This window comes from Abramis brama, assembly GCF_963993115.1.
Source record: "Abramis brama genome assembly, chromosome: 17".
NCBI classification, from domain to species: Eukaryota; Metazoa; Chordata; class Actinopteri; order Cypriniformes; family Leuciscidae; genus Abramis; species Abramis brama.
This window is the reverse complement of record NC_139979.1, coordinates 612501-635000: the sequence shown is the minus strand read 5'-3', so window position 1 is coordinate 635000 and position 22500 is coordinate 612501. Positions and strand designations below refer to the sequence as shown.

The 22500-nt window shown below is 42.5% G+C and overlaps 1 protein-coding gene across 6 annotated transcripts in view; it reads right to left on the bottom strand.

Annotated features, from left to right (window-relative positions):
* The window catches only part of dennd4b (DENN/MADD domain containing 4B), a 53192-nt gene that overhangs the window by 4963 nt on the left and 25729 nt on the right, over nucleotides 1-22500 (bottom strand). For all 6 annotated transcript variants that reach the window (XM_084088211.1, XM_084088213.1, XM_084088215.1 and 3 more), the window contains 19 exons: nucleotides 22491-22500; nucleotides 19004-19070; nucleotides 17309-17367; nucleotides 17067-17211; nucleotides 15720-15895; nucleotides 15063-15163; nucleotides 14278-14493; nucleotides 11967-12112; nucleotides 11463-11596; nucleotides 6496-6610; nucleotides 6201-6407; nucleotides 4811-4939; nucleotides 3558-3702; nucleotides 3134-3265; nucleotides 2872-3055; nucleotides 987-1251; nucleotides 758-862; nucleotides 492-667; nucleotides 1-62 (listed from right to left, as the gene is read on the bottom strand). The exon at nucleotides 1-62 is cut by the window's left edge and continues 302 nt beyond it; the exon at nucleotides 22491-22500 is cut by the window's right edge and continues 232 nt beyond it. In XM_084088211.1, the coding sequence (XP_083944337.1) occupies nucleotides 1-62; nucleotides 492-667; nucleotides 758-862; nucleotides 987-1251; nucleotides 2872-3055; nucleotides 3134-3265; nucleotides 3558-3702; nucleotides 4811-4939; nucleotides 6201-6407; nucleotides 6496-6610; nucleotides 11463-11596; nucleotides 11967-12112; nucleotides 14278-14493; nucleotides 15063-15163; nucleotides 15720-15895; nucleotides 17067-17211; nucleotides 17309-17367; nucleotides 19004-19070; nucleotides 22491-22500 (2574 nt within the window). The remainder of the gene's footprint in view (nucleotides 63-491; nucleotides 668-757; nucleotides 863-986; nucleotides 1252-2871; nucleotides 3056-3133; nucleotides 3266-3557; nucleotides 3703-4810; nucleotides 4940-6200; nucleotides 6408-6495; nucleotides 6611-11462; nucleotides 11597-11966; nucleotides 12113-14277; nucleotides 14494-15062; nucleotides 15164-15719; nucleotides 15896-17066; nucleotides 17212-17308; nucleotides 17368-19003; nucleotides 19071-22490) is intronic.

Here is a 22500-nt window from a genome sequence, read left to right as displayed (position 1 = left end):
CAGCAGGGGCTCTCATGAGGTTCTGCAGCTCGTCCTCCGCGCTCAGGTGACTGTGCTCCGCACTGCACACGCACAGACACACACACGCACGCACAGACACACACACGCGCACGCACACACACACAGACAGACACACACACACACACAATCAGACACTGTGATTCCATATGATAGCCTATACCCTACATCAGTATTTTACACTATTATAAAAAAAAAATCATAATTTTATTCAGCAAGGATTAGGGTTGGGAAATCAAAATTTTTGTTTATGATATTCAGCTTCAAATAAACGGTTTGAGATTGTGAGAGTGAGAGTGTGTGAGTGAGAGTGTGAGTGTGTGTGTGTGTGAGAGAGAGAGTGTGAGTGTGTGTGTGTGTGTGAGAGTGAGATTGTGAGTGTGAGTGTGAGTGTGAGTGTGTGTGTGTGTGTGTGAGAGTGAGATTGTGAGTGTGAGTGTGAGTGTGAGTGTGTGTGTGTGTGAGAGAGAGACCTGCAGACGGGCCCCGGGTCACAGATCTGTGCGTTCAGCAGCGGGACGAACGATGCGGTGCAGAACGGACACGAGGTGTTGAGATTCGAGTCGTCAGACGTCCAGCCGGCCATGATCTCCTCGTCATAAACCAGAGAGTTACAGCAGCGACACAGCGAGCAGCTCGACATCAGCACCTGCACACACACACACACACACACACATATTCTGGTCATATTCCATCATGTCAACATGATGTCAGTCTGTGTTAGTTTTGCTTCACACACCTCAATCCCCGCCCCTTCCTGTGCAGAATCCCACGACTTCCTGTGAGGAACCGCTAGCGTTTGGATGTCAGTCATGTCGATGTCACTCCCGACAGACAGCGAGCTCTACACACACACACAGCAGAACGTGTTACTCGCTAGTTAGTGTGTGTAAGAGTCTCAGAGTGTGTGTGTGTGTGAGATAGTTTCTGAGTGTGTGTGTGTGTGTGTGTGTGTGTGCGTGTGTCACCTCAGACGTGGCGTTATACAGCTTCTCTTTGGCCTTTAACAGACTCTCTGGGATCTGGATCTTGCGAGAGTGTTTGCGGTTTGAGCCTCCGCTTCCCGCGGGCCGTCGCTCGTCCACACTAGCGGCCCGTCGCACCGAGCGGCTCCTCGAGGGCGTCAGAAGCTGCTGGAGCCGCACCGCTAGCCCGCGCTGAGGAGAGCTCGACACGTGGTTATAGTTCTCATCCACCGGCTTACGGTTCATCGTCTCCCTCACTTCTGCTGACCTGCACACACACACACACACACACACACACACACACACACACACACACACACACTCAAACCATTAAAGGTGACATTATGCCCCTTTTCACCAGATATAATATAAATCTCTGGTGTCCCCAGAATGTGTCTGTGAAATTTCAGCTCAAAATACCAGATCATTTATTATAGCTTGTCAAATTTGCCTCTTTTTGGGTGTGAGCAAAAACGCTCAGTTTTTGTGTGTGTCCCTTTAAATGCAAATGAGCTTTAGCTCCGCCTCCGTTCAGAAGAGGGCGGAGTCGAGCTTCAGAAACTCCGGCAATAACAGAACAGGCCAATCTCCCTCATCCAGAATCCCAGAATCACCAGGAGCGAGTGCAGCCTTACGGAGAGACTCAGGAAGAGCTTCTGAATGTTAGTGGAGACATTTCTGTAGTTGTTGTGGAGTTACACTGATCATCTCATCATCATGTTTAACTTCTCCACAAGTGTCCACAGTTCCTGAGGTCTTTATTAGACAGCGGTGACATGTTCTGGTCAATAGTGTTCAGTGCTCGTCTGTGCTCAACCACAGAACAGCTTCAGGCTTTGCTGGATCTTCATCATTGCGTTAGAACTGGTCTCTGTTGTCGCTTGTGGAACCAAATGTCGGCTGGTGTGTGTAAACGTGCAGATTAAGGGCCGGTAATATTATAATAAGATCCTCTTCATACGTCAGAAGGAGAGCGAAATCTGATCGGCTTATTTTATAACATGCTTGCAGAGAAAGGCTCACCAGAACACAGTTACTGGGTTTCACTTTTCACCTTTTCTGGGTTGGTAGAAGCACCGATTACAGCACTGACACACGGGAAAAGTCAGATTTTATAATGATATGTCCCCTCTGATGTGTTCATGTGTGAAGGGAAGCAATCCTGCTTTTTGACTTCACACAATTCTATCAGTTTCAAATAAGTTAAAGAGTTTAGAAATATATTTGTCAGTAAGTTAAAAAGTTTAACTTCAGGTTTTCCAGGACCCCTGGTCTAGTGGACATCACACTAAATTATACTCAATTATTTATTTTAACATTAAAACATTTTTACGATTCTTTATCTTGATCCAGTTCATTTTAGTAAATGTATTTTGGTGTTTTTTATTTTTTTAATTGTTTATTTAAATTTTACATTTTTATGATTTAATTAATTTTAGTAAATGTTATTCTGATTTTTAAAATATTTTTTTTCAATTGTTTATTTTTAATTTTACGTTTTAGTTGATTTTAGTCAATGTTTTTTGACGTTTTTATTTGTAAATTATTTATTTTAATTTTACATTTTTATGATTTAATCATTTTCAAATTATTGCAAATGTTTTTGGAATGAATTGTTTATTTTAATTTTACGTTTATGATGTAGTTGATTTTAGTAAAAAATTTTTGCCTGTTTTTATTTGTAAATTATCTATATATTTTAATTTTACATTTTTATGAAAATATTATTATAATATATAATTATAATTATTATAATTTTAATTTAATTAAAATATTTTTTGCCTGTTTTTATTTGTAAATTATCTATATATTTTAATTTGACATTTTTATGATTGAATATTAAGTTTGTAGATTGTTTTTATTTTAGTTTCTTTGAGCGTGTGTGTACCTGCTGTCCCTCTCGGCCGGCGGACACCTGAAGTCTTCATCGGTGTTCTCGCTGTTCTCGGCACAGTCTCTGTAGAAGGTGGACAGGCACACGTCGCTGCGCCGCACCAGAACCGGAGCCGGGCCGGAGGGAGGCTTACGAGACGCTGCGGGATCCACTGCTGCTTTCTTTGACAGCTTCACCTCTGATAAACACAACAAACACTGAAACTAGGCATCAGAAACATGCGGTCAGACTGGAGAGCTGATCATCGGTCACTCACGGGCTCCTGACGCCTGAACACTGCTCAGACTGTTGCTCTTCGTCAGCGATTCGTGGCTGGAGCTGTCACTCAATCCGCTCCAGCTGGACTGACGAATCAGAGCGGAGTAGGGGCGGGGCTTGGACAGCGCTTCTAAAACAGGAAGAGAATGTGAGAATGAGATAACGACAGAGCGACACGCATCATGATCTGAAGCCACGCCCACACCGGGGGGGAACAATCCTAACGTCTCCTTTGACTCTGTATTGTGTGAAGCTGCCTCCTCGTCATTTATGACTTATAACAAAAAGATGTCTAAAAGCTGTTGTCACACAATACAGTCAATGGAGACAGTTGGATTGTTTCCCCCCGGTGGGCGTGGCCTAAATGGTCTGTATGCTGCTGACAGCTGTCAATCATGTGCTGGAGGGGGAGGGGCTCAGACCTGCGCGGGAACCGAGAGACGCGCTCCGATGCTGCTGTTTGATTGGCTGCCTGAACTGAGCCACAGCCAATACCACGTTACGAAGCTTCGCCCAGCGAAGACGCCCTCCCTGGTTGGTGGATGGCCACTTGCTCTCTAGCACCGCCTACAGACGGCAGAATAACACGCACACACACGCATGAGTAAACAGAAGCATCGTATCAGGGATTCGCACACTTATTCTTCAGCCGAACCACTTTGAGTTCAAATATTTACTGAAGTCCTCCTGAGATTTCAATAATTTATCAACACATTCACGGTGAACGGTCACAACATGCAACTAAACAAATAATATTTTCCAACTTTTTTAAGTGTTTTACTTTGTTTTTAATTATTTATTTTAATTGTTTAAATTTTTATGATTTAATTTTTTTTTAATTTTAGTAAAAAAAAAAAAAGGTTATTTTTTTAAAATAATTTATTTAGCTAGTTTTTAGTAAAAATGTTTGCTTTTTATTATTTATTTATTTTAAATGGTATATTTTTATGATTTAAGTATTTTATTGCTTTTTTCCTTTTAAGATTATTTATCATAATTTCACTTTTTAATGCTTTAAATAATTATTAGTTTTTCATCAAGGCACAAACCCCAGTTTGGGAAATTCTTATTTAATTTATTACTTAAGGTTTTTAGTATGTCTTTTTATATTTTTAAATTATTCATTCATTTTAATGTTACATTTTATATGATTTAATTAATTATTCAATTTTCTTTTAAAATGATTTAAATAATATAAAATAATGATTAAATAATTATCAGCTTTCATAAACTCACAAACCCCAGTTTGAGAAATTATTTTATTTATGATTTAATTAATTTGAAGCAATTTTTTATTATTTAATCATTTTATTTTTTATTTTAAAATTATTTTAATTTAACATTTTTGTAATTTCATTATTTGATTGTTTTTCTTAACATGATTTTTTATTTCACATTTTTATGATTTGATTATCAGCTTTTCAAAAAAACTGTAATTGTTTTTTATTTTAATTAGATGTTTATGATTTAATTATTAGATTTTATTATTTTAATTAAAAAATGAGAAATTATTATTTTATGATTAAAAAAATTAAGTTTTTTATGATTTAATTAATTAGATTTGTTTATATTTATTTTAATTTTACATGTTTATGATTTAATTAATTATTTGATTTTTTTCTTTTAAAACTATTTATTTAATTTGACATTTTCGAATGATATTAAATATGATCACTTTATTGTAGTATCCGTAAGTGATGGTGTTGGGAGTGATTCCAGCCTTCTTCATCTCCAGCAGAACTCGCACCGCTAGAACCGGCTGCCCGTACTGACCACACAACTGCATCAGGATCCGGTAACACACCTGAGAGCGCACACACACACACACACACACACACACACACACACACACACACACACACACACTTCAGTCAAGGTCTGAGAGTGCAGACACACACAGTGTTTCTCACTGAAGTCCTTCACCTCTGCACAGATAAAACACTGTCAAAATTATATGGATCCGCGGAAGCGACAAAAAATTCTGTATTATGAATATTTAAGCAAACATACAAATATTTTATTCAAACACTCATATCTATAGACTAATATACATCTTGGAACCAGTTTCAAAGTCTGCGTTCTCGAGCTCCAAACACTGTTATCGTGCAAATGAACGGCCAGAACACATTAAAAGTTTCTGTTTCCTGTGAGAGCGGTGTGTGTTAGCGGCCCCTGAGTTAATAACTAATGATCTTTACAACAGAAGTGAATCAATCAAAACTAACTTTATCTGGACAATAACTTTACTCTAGATCTGCTGTCAGGGTTCCCACACCTCGGTTAACTTCACATTCAAGGTCCTTTCAAGAACTTCCAGGTCCAATACCCTCAAATTCCAGGACTTCATGTGGGACACACTTCAGGTGAGCGCAAGGTTACATCGTGTCTCCTTGTAAGAAACATTGTTACAGATTTCATGTGTCAAACACAAGTTTTTTGCTTTTTGCATTTATTGTTGGCCATATGACAGAGATCTGATGTTCTGTTTGTCGTATTTCTGTTTTGCTAAAACTGAAGAGTATTCAGTCCATCCTCCTAAACTGTATTCTAGAATGATCTGATATTAACGTGTGCATGGGTCGTATTGAGACGAGCTCAGGCTCGTGTAACAGCCTATTAGTGCAGTGTTTGAGTGAGTGTGAGTGTGTGTGTGTGTGTTTGAGTGTGTGTGTGTGTGTGTGTGTGTGAAATGTTGAGGTTCCATCGTAGTAGTTTCGTGCGCGTGAACGTCATAGCAACGTACAACACAAAGTACCTCACGCGGGAAACACTTAACGCAGCGCGTAACTAGCGTAAATCAAGCGAGCTAGTGCGCACAGGCCTGAAGTGTTGTTGAACACATTAGCGGACCGGAGGGAAGAATACAGATTTTATCCCCAGAAAACTTCAAGCACTTCCAGGGTCCTGCATCTGTGTGTGTTTATTTTCAAAAACTTTCCAGGGCATTGAATTTTTTTTTTCAGATTCACAAACTTTGAAGGACTTCAAGGACCCGAGGGACCCCTGTGCTGTAAAGCCAGAGCAATCTCTGTCTCTGTAATAAACGACGGTGTCTTGACCCTGACCTCGTCTGGCAGCACCACCTTCCTCGTCTCCATGTGTTTGAGCACCTCGTAGGCCGCGTGTAGCGCGCGCACCTTAGCGCTCTCCGCCTTCACGAACGTGGGCAGGCATATGAACCAGAGCCCGTAGCAGTGGCCCAGCAGGCATTTGGACCACATGTCCGGAACCGTGGAGTATTTCTGGGCCTTCTTCTGCGCCAGCTTGATCTCCTGCACACACACACACACACACACACGCAGAGAGCGTCAGCCGCCTGACCCTGACCTCTGACCTCTGACCCCGTGACCTTATCCTCACCTGTTTGGTTCGGCGGGGGGCGGGGCTACTCGGGGCACTTCCTTTAGCAGGGGTCCGGAGATGATCCAGGGGCCGATCGAACAGATCCGGCAGGAGGATCGGGAACGTGTCATAGCTGCAGATCAACAACATATTCATCATATTATTTAAATATTTACGTGTCACAGCTGTAGATCAACAAATAATCAGCGCACCTGTAGTGAGCGGGTCATGTGATTATCAGGGGTCATGTGATAGTCACCTGTAGTGAGCGGGTCATGTGATTATCAGGGGTCATGTGATAATCACCTGTAGTGAGCGGGTCATGTGAGCGGGTCATGTGATTATCAGGGGTCATGTGATAGTCACCTGTAGCGAGCGGGTCATGTGAGCGGGTCATGTGATAGTCACCTGTAGCGAGCGGGTCATGTGAGCGGGTCATGTGATCGTCACCTGTAGCGAGCGGGTCATGTGAGCGGGTCATGTGATCGTCACCTGTAGTGAGCGGGTCATGTGATAGTCACCTGTAGTGAGCGGGTCATGTGATTATCAGGGGTCATGTGATAGTCACCTGTAGCGAGCGGGTCATGTGAGCGGGTCATGTGATCGTCACCTGTAGTGTGCGGGTCATGTGATTATCAGGGGTCATGTGATAATAACCTGTAGTGAGCGGGTCATGTGATAGTCACCTGTAGTGAGCGGGTCATGTGATAGTCACCTGTAGTGAGCGGGTCATGTGATTATCAGGGGTCATGTGATAATCACCTGTAGTGAGCGGGTCATGTGAGCGGGTCATGTGATTATCAGGGGTCATGTGAGCGGGTCATGTGATCGTCACCTGTAGCGAGCGGGTCATGTGAGCGGGTCATGTGATAGTCACCTGTAGCGAGCGGGTCATGTGAGCGGGTCATGTGATCGTCACCTGTAGCGAGCGGGTCATGTGAGCGGGTCATGTGATCGGGTCATGTGAGCGGGTCATGTGATCGTCACCTGTAGCGAGCGGGTCATGTGAGCGGGTCATGTGATCGGGTCATGTGTAGGGTTGGGAATCGTAAGAAATTTTCCGGTTCCGGTTCCGATTCCGGTTCCGGTTCCCATTCAATAAAAAATATTAAAACAACTAATAAAAAATAGTAGTAAGGGAAAAATCCACAATCCTTTTTGTGTTTATTTCTTATACTTGTCAAATGAGTTTAACAGACTGGTAATGTCAACAAATTCAACATATTATTTAAGCAATTTTTGCAAAAAAAAAAAAAAAAATTCTGAAGGAAAATAAAAATGTCTGCATTCTCTAGGATAATTTGGGACCTCTCCTAGCTTATTATATCTCCAGCAGTGGAGAATACTCTCAGAAGGGGTAGAATATGTAAGATGTGTGTAGAACAGATTATTTTTAAAATCGTTTTGAATGATTGATTCATAAAGACTTTACTTGTTTCATTAGTGGATAAATCAGCGCTCTAGCAGTTAATAAACAGAACTGCACGCGTCTTGCGGAAGAACATTGTAGCCGGAGCTACTTCTCTCTATTTCTGTCTATGGCGAGTCACGCAGGCACTGGGCTACTCCGCAGCGGCTGCGATCCGCCAGTCTAAAGTATAGTCCGAGTATAAACGCTTATTGCAGGCTTAACGTAGTAATTCAGGATAAGACAAAAACACGGTTTGGAAAAAAGGCATTCATGATGCACTCGCTCAGTTCAGTTCAGTTCAATTTTATTTTATTTATATAGCACATTTAAAAACAATCATAATTGACCAAAGTGCTTCACAAGATCCAATCAAAAAGAAAAAATCATATTATTATACAGACAATATCACACAAAGTACAAACAAATAACCAACAAGTCAAGATATCAAAGCTCAACTAGAATTGAAAGCCAAAGCATAGTAATGCGTCTTAAGCAAGGACTTGAATGTTTCAGTAGTCTGAGCTTTCCTTACATGAATTGGTAGACTATTCCAGATATTCGGAGCAGCCACTGCAAACGCTCTGTCACCTTTGTTTTTTAGCCTAGATCGGGGCACATCGAGGAGCATCTGGTCAGAAGACCTCAGTGATTTGACAGGTGTGTGGACATGTAGAAGCTCCGTCAAATATGAAGGCGACGACCCACTTAAGATTTTAAAAACAATTAATGCAATTTTAAATTTAATTCTAAAACAAACAGGAAGCCAGTGAAGTGAGGCCAATACCGGTGTAATGTGGTCACGTTTTTTGGTCCCGGTTAAAAGTCGAGCTGCTGCATTCTGCACTAACTGTAGCCGTCGAAGTGATGACTGCTCCAACCCGGCATACAAAGAGTTACAGTAGTCTAATCGCGACGTAATAAAAGCATGTATAACTCTTTCAAAGTCTTTGCGTAGCATGTATTGCTTGACCTTAGCCAGAAGTCTCAAGTGAAAGAAGCTAGTTTTAACAACTGAACTAATTTGTTTGTCAAATTTAAAAGCACTGTCAAAAATTACACCCAGATTCCTGGTAAAAGGTCGAATATGTGAACATAGAGTACCGAGAGCATCTGCACAATCACTCAAATGTCCCGCACGACCAAACACAACAATTTCTGTCTTTTTATCATTTAGACAAAGAAAATTCTGATCCAACCAAATTTTGAGATCACTCAAGCAGTCTAACAAAGGTTGGATGTTGTTCTTATCATTGTTTTTTACAGGCAAATAGATTTGTACATCATCTGCAAAACAATGAAAGGAAATGTTATGCTTTTTAAAAATGGACCCTAAGGGTAGCATGTACAGTGAAAAGAGCATGGGTCCCAGAATGGAGCCCTGGGGAACCCCACAAGAAAGAGGTGCAGCAGAAGAAGAGCAATTCCCAAGGTGTACAGCAAAACTCCTGTCTGTCAAATATGATTTAAACCATTTCAGGGCCGTACCCGTAATGCCAATACTTTGTTCGAGTCGAGATAAAAGTATAGAGTGGTTGACAGTGTCGAAGGCGGAAGTCAAATCTAAAAGGACTAAAACAGCTGATTTTCCTGAATCAACTGCTAAGAGAAGATCATTATATACTCTTAGAAGGGCGGTTTCAGTACTGTGGCGGGGTTTAAAACCAGACTGGAACTTTTCATAAAGGCAGAATTCATCTAAAAATGATTGCAGTTGATTAAAAACTACCTTCTCCAAGACTTTAGATAAAAATGGAAGTTTAGAAATTGGTCTAAAATTAGAAAAGACTGAATGATCCAGATTTTTCTTTTTTAAGAAGGGTTGCACGATTGCATGTTTAAAAGCTACGGGAACACACCCTGAGCTGAGAGATGCGTTAACCAAGCTTAAAATACTAGAACCAACAATGTTAAAAACATCTTTGAGTAATCGGGCAGGGATACTATCCAGCAGGCAGTTTGTAGGACGGAGCTGCTTAACTATGTCAGAGAGAACATGTAATGTGACTGGCTCAAACTGCTGGAAGACAGCTTGGCATAAAGATGGAACCGAGGGGTTATTAGTTAGTGCAGGTGATGAAAAACTCAGGCCAGCAATTTTATCTATAAAATATTTCAGAAAATTTTCACACAACAGAGAGGATGGGACAACACAGTCTGTTTCAGAAGGGTTAACAAGAGAATTAAACACTTTATAAAGAACCTATACGCTCATTGTATACATTTTGTAATTTCTGAACACAAAGAAGTTACGGACTGCGTCTTTATGAATGTTTTGAAGCATCAGATGTAATCGATACACTCGTTATCTGAAGGCAGCGACTTTCAAAAGGTGATTTACAATATTTTGGTTGCTACCGTAGACATCAGTGTTTATACTCGAATTATAAACTTTTATCTCAGTACTTCTGTGATCATTTGAATATTTGTAACAGAAATATCTGTGTGATCGTCACCTGTAGTGTGCGGGTCATATGATCGGGTCATGTGATCGTCACCTGTAGTGTGCGGGTCATGTGATCGGGTCATGTGATCGTCACCTGTAGTGTGCGGGTCATGTGATCGGGTCATGTGATCGTCACCTGTAGTGTGCGGGTCATGTGATCGGGTCATGTGATCGTCACCTGTAGTGTGCGGGTCATGTGATCGGGTCATGTGATCGTCACCTGTAGTGTGCGGGTCATGTGATCGGGTCATGTGATCGTCACCTGTAGTGAGCGGGTCATATGATCGGGTCATGTGATCGTCACCTGTAGTGTGCGGGTCATATGATCGGGTCATGTGATCGTCACCTGTAGTGTGCGGGTCATGTGATCGGGTCATGTGATCGTCACCTGTAGTGTGCGGGTCATGTGATCGGGTCATGTGATCGTCACCTGTAGTGTGCGGGTCATGTGATCGGGTCATGTGATCGTCACCTGTAGTGAGCGGGTCATGTGATCGGGTCATGTGATCGTCACCTGTAGTGTGCGGGTCATATGATCGGGTCATGTGATCGTCACCTGTAGTGTGCGGGTCATATGATCGGGTCATGTGATCGTCACCTGTAGTGTGCGGGTCATGTGATCGGGTCATGTGATCGTCACCTGTAGTGAGCGGGTCATGTGATCGGGTCATGTGATCGTCACCTGTAGTGTGCGGGTCATATGATCGGGTCATGTGATCGTCACCTGTAGTGAGCGGGTCATGTGATCGGGTCATGTGATCGTCACCTGTAGTGTGCGGGTCATGTGATCGGGTCATGTGATCGTCACCTGTAGTGAGCGGGTCATGTGATCGGGTCATGTGATCGTCACCTGTAGTGTGCGGGTCATGTGATCGGGTCATGTGATCGTCACCTGTAGTGTGCGGGTCATATGATCGGGTCATGTGATCGTCACCTGTAGTGAGCGGGTCATGTGATCGGGTCATGTGATAGTCACCTGTAGTGTGCGGGTCATGTGATCGGGTCATGTGATAGTCACCTGTAGTGAGCGGGTCATGTGATCGGGTCATGTGATCGTCACCTGTAGTGAGCGGGTCATGTGATCGGGTCATGTGATAGTCACCTGTAGTGAGCGGGTCATGTGATAGTCACCTGTAGTGAGCGGGACACTCGGATCCGTCGGGCTCCTGCGGCTCCTCGGGAGGCATTATAAACACTGTGTGTTCCCCGCTGAGACACTCGTCCCGATCGATCAAACGCACGTCCTCCGGTTTCTCCACATCGACCTGACGACACACACAGATTAAACTCAACTCAACTTCATTTATACAGCGCTCTTCACAACACAGTGTTTCAGAGCAGCTTTACAGAGATAACAGGAGAATAATGCAACAGAGTTTGTTTCCAGAAGAAAATAGCGTCAGTCCAGCTTAAGTCAGTTCAGTGATGCTTCATTTCTGTTGTAAAAAGTCATTAATTTAGTTAATTTATATATACAGCGGCTCTGGAGAAAACCGTGATGTCATCGTCCAGCTGAGCTCAGTTCTCATATAATGGTGTCAGTGCAGGAGAGCAATAATATTGTTGAATATTAAGTTAAATCAAAGCCCGGATCTGATTGGCCGCTGGGATCACATGTGCAGGTGAGCGTCTGACCTTCTGCACACACTCGTCGAAGAACTCCAGGCTGACGTGCCGGTCGCTGACGAACGAACACTCCTCGATGAACTGCGTGAACATCTGCGTCCTCGTGAGCTGCGTGTAGAACTTCTGCTGCGTGCGGTCGCGAGACTTCAGGAACCCTGCGGGATACATCATCACAGAGACGCATCATCACCAGTGTTCATCACAGAGACGCATCATCACCAGTGTTCATCACAGAGACGCATCATCACCAGTGTTCATCACAGAGACGCATCATCACCAGTGTTCTGTCTTTTTAACACTTTATTTAAAGCCTTTATGTATAATGCATTAAAAAGGTATTTATAATGTGCATTATATATCTACATAAAGTTAAAAAGCATTATAATTTTTGCAGATTCTTTGTACCTAACACTGGTTGTTTATCATGTGTTTTCATGCATTTTACTTTCTAAAGGTGTTCAATATTATAACTGTTGTTACAGTTATTCATGAGGTGCATTACAAGGCATAACTAATGCATTCAAATACTGTTATAATGCATTATATATAAAGGCTTTAAGTAAAGTGTTACCGAAACTGCTTTTTATATTCATCAGAATTATTGCACTTTGATGACAGTGATAATATCAGGTATTGATTATGTGCTTTTTTGATGTTAAAAGCATCTAATGTGAGTTTGAATATCATTTATAGCCGTACTGAAAGAAACGATGTGTAATTCACCTCAGATCATGAGAGTAAATTAAAGGAAACAAAAATGTTCAAACTTTGAACAATCAAGTGTATTCTATAACAAAGACTGTATCAGTCACTCAGTCTGTGTTTTTAATACTGTTAAAAAGGCGTAATTATTTATGAATTTGATCATGTGCTTCTCGGTTTGGTTGCGAGTGCAGAGCGCTTGCAGGGAGACTCCGCCCACACGCTCTTCTGATTGGCTGTGGTTTTTGATTGATTTTGTGGCGTCTCGTAGTCGCGTCACTTCTTGTGTGGACAGACAAGAACCTTATCGCATTGCGTCTGGATACGTGGTGTTAATCGAGAGAAGCAGCATGATTTACTCACCCTGAAGTCATCCTAGTGTATATGACATTCTTCAGATACAATAGAGATGCACTTTTATAATGAATAGATGCACTTTTATGACGGACGGATGCACTTTATGACGGACGGATGCACTTTTATGACGGACGGATGCACTTTTATGACGGACGGATGCACTTTTATGACGGACGGATGCACTTTTATGACGGACGGATGCACTTTTATGACGGACGGATGCACTTTTATGATGGACGGATGCACTTTTATGACGGACGGATGCACTTTTATGATGGACGGATGCACTTTATGACGGACGGATGCACTTTTATGACGGACGGATGCACTTTTATGATGGACGGATGCACTTTTATGACGGACGGATGCACTTTATGACGGACGGATGCACTTTTATGACGGACGGATGCACTTTTATGACGGACGGATGCACTTTTATGACGGACGGATGCACTTTATGACGGACGGATGCACTTTTATGACGGACGGATGCACTTTTATGATGGACGGATGCACTTTTATGACGGACGGATGCACTTTTATGACGGACGGATGCACTTTTATGACGGACGGATGCACTTTTATGACGGACGGATGCACTTTTATGACGGACGGATGCACTTTTATGACGGACGGATGCACTTTTATGATGGACGGATGCACTTTATGACGGACGGATGCACTTTTATGATGGACGGATGCACTTTTATGACGGACGGATGCACTTTTATGATGGACGGATGCACTTTTATGACGGATGACGGACGGATGCACTTTTATGACGGACGGATGCACTTTTATGACGGACGGATGCACTTTTATGATGGACAGATGCACTTTTATGATGGACAGATGCACTTTTATGATGATAGATGCACTTTTATGACGGACGGATGCACTTTTATGACGGACGGATGCACTTTTATGACGGACGGATGCACTTTTATGACGGACGGATGCACTTTTATGACGGACGGATGCACTTTTATGACGGACGGATGCACTTTTATGATGGACAGATGCACTTTTATGATGGATAGATGCACTTTTATGGACTTCAAAACAGAAACAGACATTCACTGCCATTGTTAAGCTTGGAAGAGCCAGGATATTTTTTAATATAACTCTGATTGTGTTCGTCTGAAAGAAGAATGTCATACACACCGAGGATGACTTAATGGAGAGTAAATCATGGGATAATTTTCATTTTTGGGTGAACTATCCCACTATGATTAATGTTGCATGTGTAGGTATAGCGCACCCTGCAGGTTGAAGAGGGAGCTGCAGTCTGTGGTCCGGTCTGACGGAGCCTGTGTGATGGGCAGGAGGAAGGAGCGGTAGCCTCTCAGTAAACAGCTCATGAAGCGCAGGAACGCCTCCTGGATCTCCAGCTCCAGCTGCTTCTGACGCCCGTAGATCAGATCATAATCCGTGAGCAGGAACTCCAGCGTGGCCTCCTCCTGACCCGGCGTGTAGACTGATGAGGACGAGAGAAACACACACACACCTCAACTAGGGGTGTAACGATACCCTCATGTCACGACTCGATACATATCACGAAGCTGAACTCACGATACGATATTAAAGCGATACTCCAAGACAGGTTAACAAAAAAAATTCTGTTCATTAAAACGCTAAATTTGGTATAACATCGTGGGTGTAAAATGAATAAGTTTGGACTTGGTGCTGGAAAACCCAAAGCACAACAGAGACACCAGAATAACAATATTCATGATTCTGAAGCTGAAAATACAGAATTATTTTAGATGAATATGCTTGATCTCTGTCACTGACTAGATATATTTAAAATAATGAAGGCCACTTGCTATTGATAACATCAGACATTTGGCTTTATCAGGACCCATTGTGTTATTATACATTATATTCAACATTAGATGTAGTAGTTTAATGTAGTACTGACACTAAACTCTGAAAACTCCTCAGTTCTCACACAGAGAACTATACACATTGACACTACGATATATTATGACACCCCTAGTGTCAACAGGAAATGACATCATCTGTGGGTGTCAGGCGCTCACTCACTCTTCTCCAGAGTTTTGTTCAGGTTGGTCAGAGAGTTCAGCAGGATTTTCCCATGTTTCCTGGGCAAAGACCTCCAGGACAGAGGCTTCTTATCTTCAGACCTGGAGGAAGAAAGTTCAGCACATTATTATTTACAGACAAAAACTTTGATCAGAAATACAGTAAAACAGCAAAATATATTTCCAATGTTAATTATCTGTTTTTGATGAGTTTAATGCATCTTTGATGACACTTTTGAACGGTAGTGTATATTAGTCAATATCAACTTGATCCTATATTAATTCTGTCTTTATTATATATTAATGCATTATATTAATTCTATATCTTCATTCTACATTAATGAATTATATTAATTATATATCTTGATTCTATATTAATGCATTATATTATGTCTTCATTCTATACTAATGCATTATATTAATTCTACATTGATTCTATGACTTCATCCTATATTAATCCATTTTAATTCTATATTAATTCTATGTCTTGATTCTATATTAATGCATTATATTAATTCTCTATTGATTCTGTCTTCATTCTATATTGATGCATTATATTAATTCTATATTAATTCTATGTCTTGATTCTATACTAATGCACTGCCCATAACCCTCCAGCACTGCACCGCATGATCGCGTATGTTCCCAGAAGACTCACTGGAAGATGGTGTTGGTGTCGAGGTCCACACACACCACGTCAGACGGGGGGTCGTAGAGGTCGAAGTAGCTGGAGTGAACGCCCACGATGAAGGGCATGGGGGCACACAGCACATCTGCCATCCTCAGCGGGCACAGCGGGATATACGGGCAGAACCAGCGCAGGGGGAACGACACCTGACAGAGAACACACACACACACACTCAGAAACATCAATGGAAGAATCTTTCTTTCTGACACGCAATAATAAAAGCAATTGCGACTTTTAATCTCACAATTCAGACGTTTTTTCTCGCAATTAAGCTTTCGCAAAGACCCGCCCCCTTCAGTTACTGTTGCTATGTCCGACAAGCCACACCGCTCTCACACACACCATGTTCTCACGCACTGAAACACACATCGTGGAGCAAAGAGGACACAGATCAGGTGACTTTTGATATGAAACAAGGTCTCAATTTTTTAATTTGGTCATTTAAAAAAAATAAAATTAAACAATAATAAATAGCGTTTTGATGCTCTTTAATGTGTCTGACAGATCGCTGTAGAGCCTCAGTTAAAGCGGCTCGTGAACCGATCATCTCTTCCTTCTAGTTCATTTACAGCATCAAATAAACATCAGAAGGATTGTTGTTTTAACTGTGGAAAGACGTCAGTACACACCGTTTTCAAGTTCTAATCCACCAACGTTAATCTACTAATTCTCCTGACTGCTTTGTCGGACAAAAATGGCGGATTTGGCGGATGGTGGATTATGATTGGTCAGATCGCCTGTCAATCAAACTCCCTGCGAAGGCTGAACTGTGAGCCAAAACCTCGCAGTTAGCATACATACACACACACACACACACACACACACACACACACACACACCCTCTGGACTCACCAACACCAGCGCCTCGCATACACACACACACACACACACACCCTCTGGACTCACCAACACCAGCGCCTTGCATACACACACACACACACACACACACACACACACACACACCCTCTGGACTCACCAACACCAGCGCCTCGCATACACACACACACACGCACACACCCTCTGGACTCACCAACACCAGCGCCTCGCATACACACACACACACACACAGACACACACACACACACACACCCTCTGGACTCACCAACACCAGTGCCTCGCATACACACACACACACACACACACACACCCTCTGGACTCACCGACACCAGTGCCTCAAACACACACACACACACACACACACACACACACACACACACACCCTCTGGACTCACCAACACCAGTGCCTCGCATACACACACACACACACACACACCCTCTGGACTCACCGACACCAGTGCCTCAAACACACACACTCACCGACACCAGCGCCTCACTGACGGACGTCAGCACATCGGGTCTCAGCGAGTGCAGGAGCAGCTTGTGTTCGGTCAGGACGGCCAGCAGAAGTGTACAGGCGTTCTCAGGTCCCAGATTCTGCAGCAGCTTCACGAAACTGGCCCCACTGTGAGCGGGAAACACAGCAGCCAATCAGAGCAGAGCCCAGACGTAACAGCCAATCAGACTCATGCAGGGAGAGTGTGTGTGTGTGTGTGTCTGACCTGAGTGGCAGCGGAGATGAAACCGGCTGACAGAGCAGGAGGTTATCATACGGAGAGAGCTGAGGACACACAACACACATTAATACACACTCACTCGCTCTCACACACACACTCGCTCGCTCACACACTCACTCACACACTCGCTCGCTCACACACTCACTCACACACTCGCTCGCTCACACACTCACTCGCTCGCTCTCACACACTCACACACTCGCTCGCTCACACACTCGCTCACACACTCACACACTCACACACACACACTCACACACACACACTCACACACTCACACACTCACACACTCACACACTCACACACTCGCTCGCTCACACACTCACTCACACACACACTCACTCACACACACACTCACTCACACACTCGCTCGCTCACACACTCACTCACACACTCGCTCGCTCACACACTCACTCACACACTCGCTCGCTCACACACTCACACACACACTCGCTCGCTCTCACACACTCACTCACACACTCGCTCGCTCACACACTCGCTCACACACTCACACACTCACACACTCACACACTCACACACTCACACACACACACTCACACACACACACACTCACACACTCGCTCACACACTCACACACTCACACACACACACACACACACTCACACACACACTCACACACTCACACACTCGCTCGCTCACACACTCACTCACACACACACTCACTCACACACACACTCACTCACACACACACTCACTCACACACACACTCACTCACACACACACTCACTCACACACACACTCACTCACACACACACTCACTCACACACACACTCACTCACACACACTTCTGGGTTCATTTCACACTGATTTCCACTTCATGCTTTGATTTCCCACCCTGCACCAGATTAACCAGTAATCAGGAGTGTGACGAGACGCTTACCTCACGAGAACGAGACGAGGTTTTTGCACAATAATTTATAGAAATCCTCAATGACAAAATTAATGACTGTAAAATTAGTCTGCAGGTGCGTTTTGAAATGTTTGAACTAATAATCTTGTAATGAATGTGATTTCAGCTCTACTTTATGAGTATGAATGATCAAATGCACTGAAAGACAATAATATACAAGCACTGTAAATGTTTAGCCACAAACTCAACACTGTCTTCTCTCCTGTGTGACTTCACACGAGTCTCTTCAGACTTTACTGTACATGAATTATGAGCTTCCAGAACTTCTGACTGAGGCTGTGTGTGACTCATAATTCAACTCCTTTACACAAATTGAACAAAGAAATAAAAACAGTATAAATAACAAAAATAAAAGCACAAAACGATAGTGGAGGTAATGTAATGTGAATGTAGCAGTGGCATATTCTATGCTAATTTCCCCCTCAGGCTCCGTTATGGCGAAATCACGTCACATTTTAGTCTCGTGAGATCTCGTCACACCCCTACCATTAATCAATCAGTGAATCACTCAATCAGTCTGATGTCAAACACAAGACTACTGATTGGGACTGAAGCGATCAGCTGTGGATCTCTACGGTACAGTCAGTAAGGAGGATGATGACTGAGATTCATCACCCCCCCGTTACCCACGTGCCCCAGCGTGCCGGTCTGTAGCGCGCCGGCGCCTGCGAGGGAAGCGTCAGGGTTTAATAACACACGTCGAGCTCATGCTGAAACACACGAGACACAAGCTCAGACTCCGATCATCTCACCTGCACCAGGATCCGAGGACGCTGAGCCGACGGGAACGGCACGTTGTGCATGAAGCTCGAGATGTGCCTGGAGACACACAGATCAGATCAACATGGTCAAAAAACGGGAAAGAAATCACAAATTAACATGCATAACATGAAACATATTTCACCTTTAAAATATTGCAATAAAATAAGTGCATTCGTGTGCAAGTGCATGTGTGTGTGTGTGTGTACTGTATAATTAATTTTAGTCTAGGCAAAGTAACTCATTTCGATCCAAAAATAGAACTAATTGTAAAAGATTTTTTTTTCAGCATAGATCATTTCCATGAGGTGTCCAGAACAACATACTAAAAGTCCTAAGAAATCCTAGTTGAGGAAATATGTTAAATTCTCATCCGTCCGAGATGTGTGCCAATAAGGCCAGGCAACAGTACACCCCAATGGGGCTATTTTCTTCCTTCACTCCTATCAAAATGAAACTTTACACAATGTAAGTACCCATGAAAAGTAAAAGATTTTGTATTACAAGTTTCTTTGAAAATGAATTTGAATATGCAAATGAGCTATACACTAATCGAATATGCCCAAAATACACCCAAATAGGCTTAATTTTTTCCTTTACTCCTACCACAATAAAACCTCACACAGTGAAGGTATACATGAAAAGTAACATTTTTGTTTTACAAGTTTCTTTTTTAAAATCTATATTTATCTATATAAATCTATTTTAAATATGCAAATTAGCTCAACACTAGGCCTAATTGACTTATGGCTGAGAAACCATAAAGTCACAAGTAGAAAAAACAGAGGCCAAATAACCAACACATCCATGTCCATTCAGTAAGTTAACCTATGTATAAACACGATAAATTTGAAGTCACTCGCCACAAAAAGACTTATATTGAGCTTAAGAATTGATTGCACAATCTTGCCTCCAGTTGCTTTCTAAATTCTTTTTTTGCGAACAAGCCTTACCTAATGACATCCCCCACAGATAACATCAGAAGAAAGTCAGAATAGCATCTTAGTCATTAGTAATGTGGTGAGATTAAATTTTGGGCTGGTAGATTTACAAACGATTGGTATTGTTGGTAAGATTACGAGATTACAGGCAGAAGTCATTCTTACCAACTAAGCGATTCACTCTCACACAGAAGACAGATGAAAAACCGGATAGACACACTTTCCAGACATTACAGCTCTTTAAAATAATTTTGCCAGACACCAAAACTGCTTCTCTTTTTGTAGTTAGCAAGTATTTCAGACCAGGCCGGCCACACATCAGACTTCCACCGTTTGTAAAGTAGCTTTGCAGTGTTATGAGAAGCTAGCAACAGCAATATCTAGGTTAGTTAAAGAAAAACAAAAAAAAACACCAGAAAGAAACCTCCCCTGTTGTTGCTACCTTGTCGTGGTGGAGGCTTGTGTGCCTCCGTGACCCTGAAGACTACACCGGCGGGGGTTATACCCCTGGCAGGCACTACCAAGCCAGGCAGTTTTCAGGTTAGAGGCCAGTCTAAAAGCAGCTTTGCCATCACCCATTGGCTGGAGGATTGGATGAAGATCGGGCCGATGTATTTGTCATACATATGAATGGTGCAAATTAGGACATATTCAATAAGTGAATAATGCTCATGTGCATATTCAAATTCATTTCAAAAGAAACTTGTAATACAAAAAAAGTTACTTTTCATGTATACTTTTACTATGTAAAGTTTTATTGTGATAGGAGTAAAGGAAAAAATTAAGCCTATGCGGGTGTATTTTGGGCATATTCGATCAGTATATAGCTCATTTGCATATTAAAATTCATTTTCAAAGAAACTTGTAATACAAAAAATTGTACTTTTCATGGGTACTTACATTGTGTAAAGTTTCATTTTGATAGGAGTGAAGGAAAAAAATAGCCCCATTGGGGTGTACTGTTGCCTGGCCTTATTGGCACACATCTCGGATTGATGAGAATTTAACATATTTCCTCAACTAGGATTTCTTAGAACTTTTAGTATGTTGTTCTGGACACCTCATAGAAATGATCTAAGCTGCAAAAAATTCTTTTACAATTAGTCTGTCTTCTTCGTCGGCGCGGTGGAATATTATCAGTTGTGGCACCAGCGACACCTCTACATTGGCACCAGCGACACCTCTACATTGGCACCAGCGACACCTCTACATTGGCACCAGCGACACCTCTACATTGGCACCAGCGACACCTCTACATTGGCACCAGCGACACCTCTACATTGGCACCAGCGACACCTCTACATTGGCACCAGTGACACCACCTCTACATTGGCACCAGTGACACCTCTACATTGGCACCAGTGACACCTCTACATTGGCACCAGCGACACCTCTACATTGGCACCAGCGACACCTCTACATTGGCACCAGCGACACCTCTACATTGGCACCAGCGACACCTCTACATTGGCACCAGTGACACCTCCTCTACATTGGCACCAGTGACACCTCTACATTGGCACCAGTGACACCTCTACATTGGCACCAGCGACACCTCTACATTGGCACCAGCGACACCTCTACATTGGCACCAGCGACACCTCTACATTGGCACCAGCGACACCTCTACATTGGCACCAGTGACACCTCTACATTGGCACCAGTGACACCTCCTCTACATTGGCACCAGTGACACCTCTACATTGGCACCAGTGACACCTCCTCTACATTGGCACCAGTGACACCTCTACATTGGCACCAGTGACACCTCTACATTGGCACCAGCGACACCTCTAACAATATTTAGTCGCACCGGCAGAAAAAAAGGATGCAAAATGCAAACATCTGGGCGCAGTCTGGCGCTCTGGAAGGAATACATGTAAAAATGTATTTGTTCCGATTGCTGTAATAATCTTAAACCAAAATGTTTATTTAACTAATCCAAGAGAATGGCTGGCATTATGGTGCTATTTTAATTCATTGTTCTGAATAAACTATTTAATATTATTTTAGGCTACATTGCTTGTGCACATACATATTCAAACGTGCATATCTATAGACTGAACATGTGCATGAGCGCCGTCAGCGTTTCACAGATTCACGTTTTTGAAGTTTATGCAGAGATAAACACGTTTTTCCAAAATTTTCAAAGCTTGCATCTTGGATCCTGTTTCAAGCTTTGCGTTCTCGAGCTCCAAACACTGGTGTGTTAGCGGCCCCATAGTTAATATCTACTGATCTTTATAAACGGAAGTGAATCGATCAAAACTAACTTTATCTGGACAATAACTTTATTCTAGAGCTGCTGTAAAGCCTGAACACTCTCTGTTACTGTAATCTCCTGTTATCACTGTAAAGCTGCTGTGAAACAGTCTATATTGTTAAAGCGCTGTATAAATGAAGGAGACTTGATGCTTGAAATGTTTGGCAAGGAATTAAGTAATTCTGTGTCTGTGTCTTTTATGAGAATGTATTTATGATACTGTCAAACATAAATCTCCAGTCTAAACCTAAAGCACATTAGCGCGGCTGGACTCACTTCTCCAGCG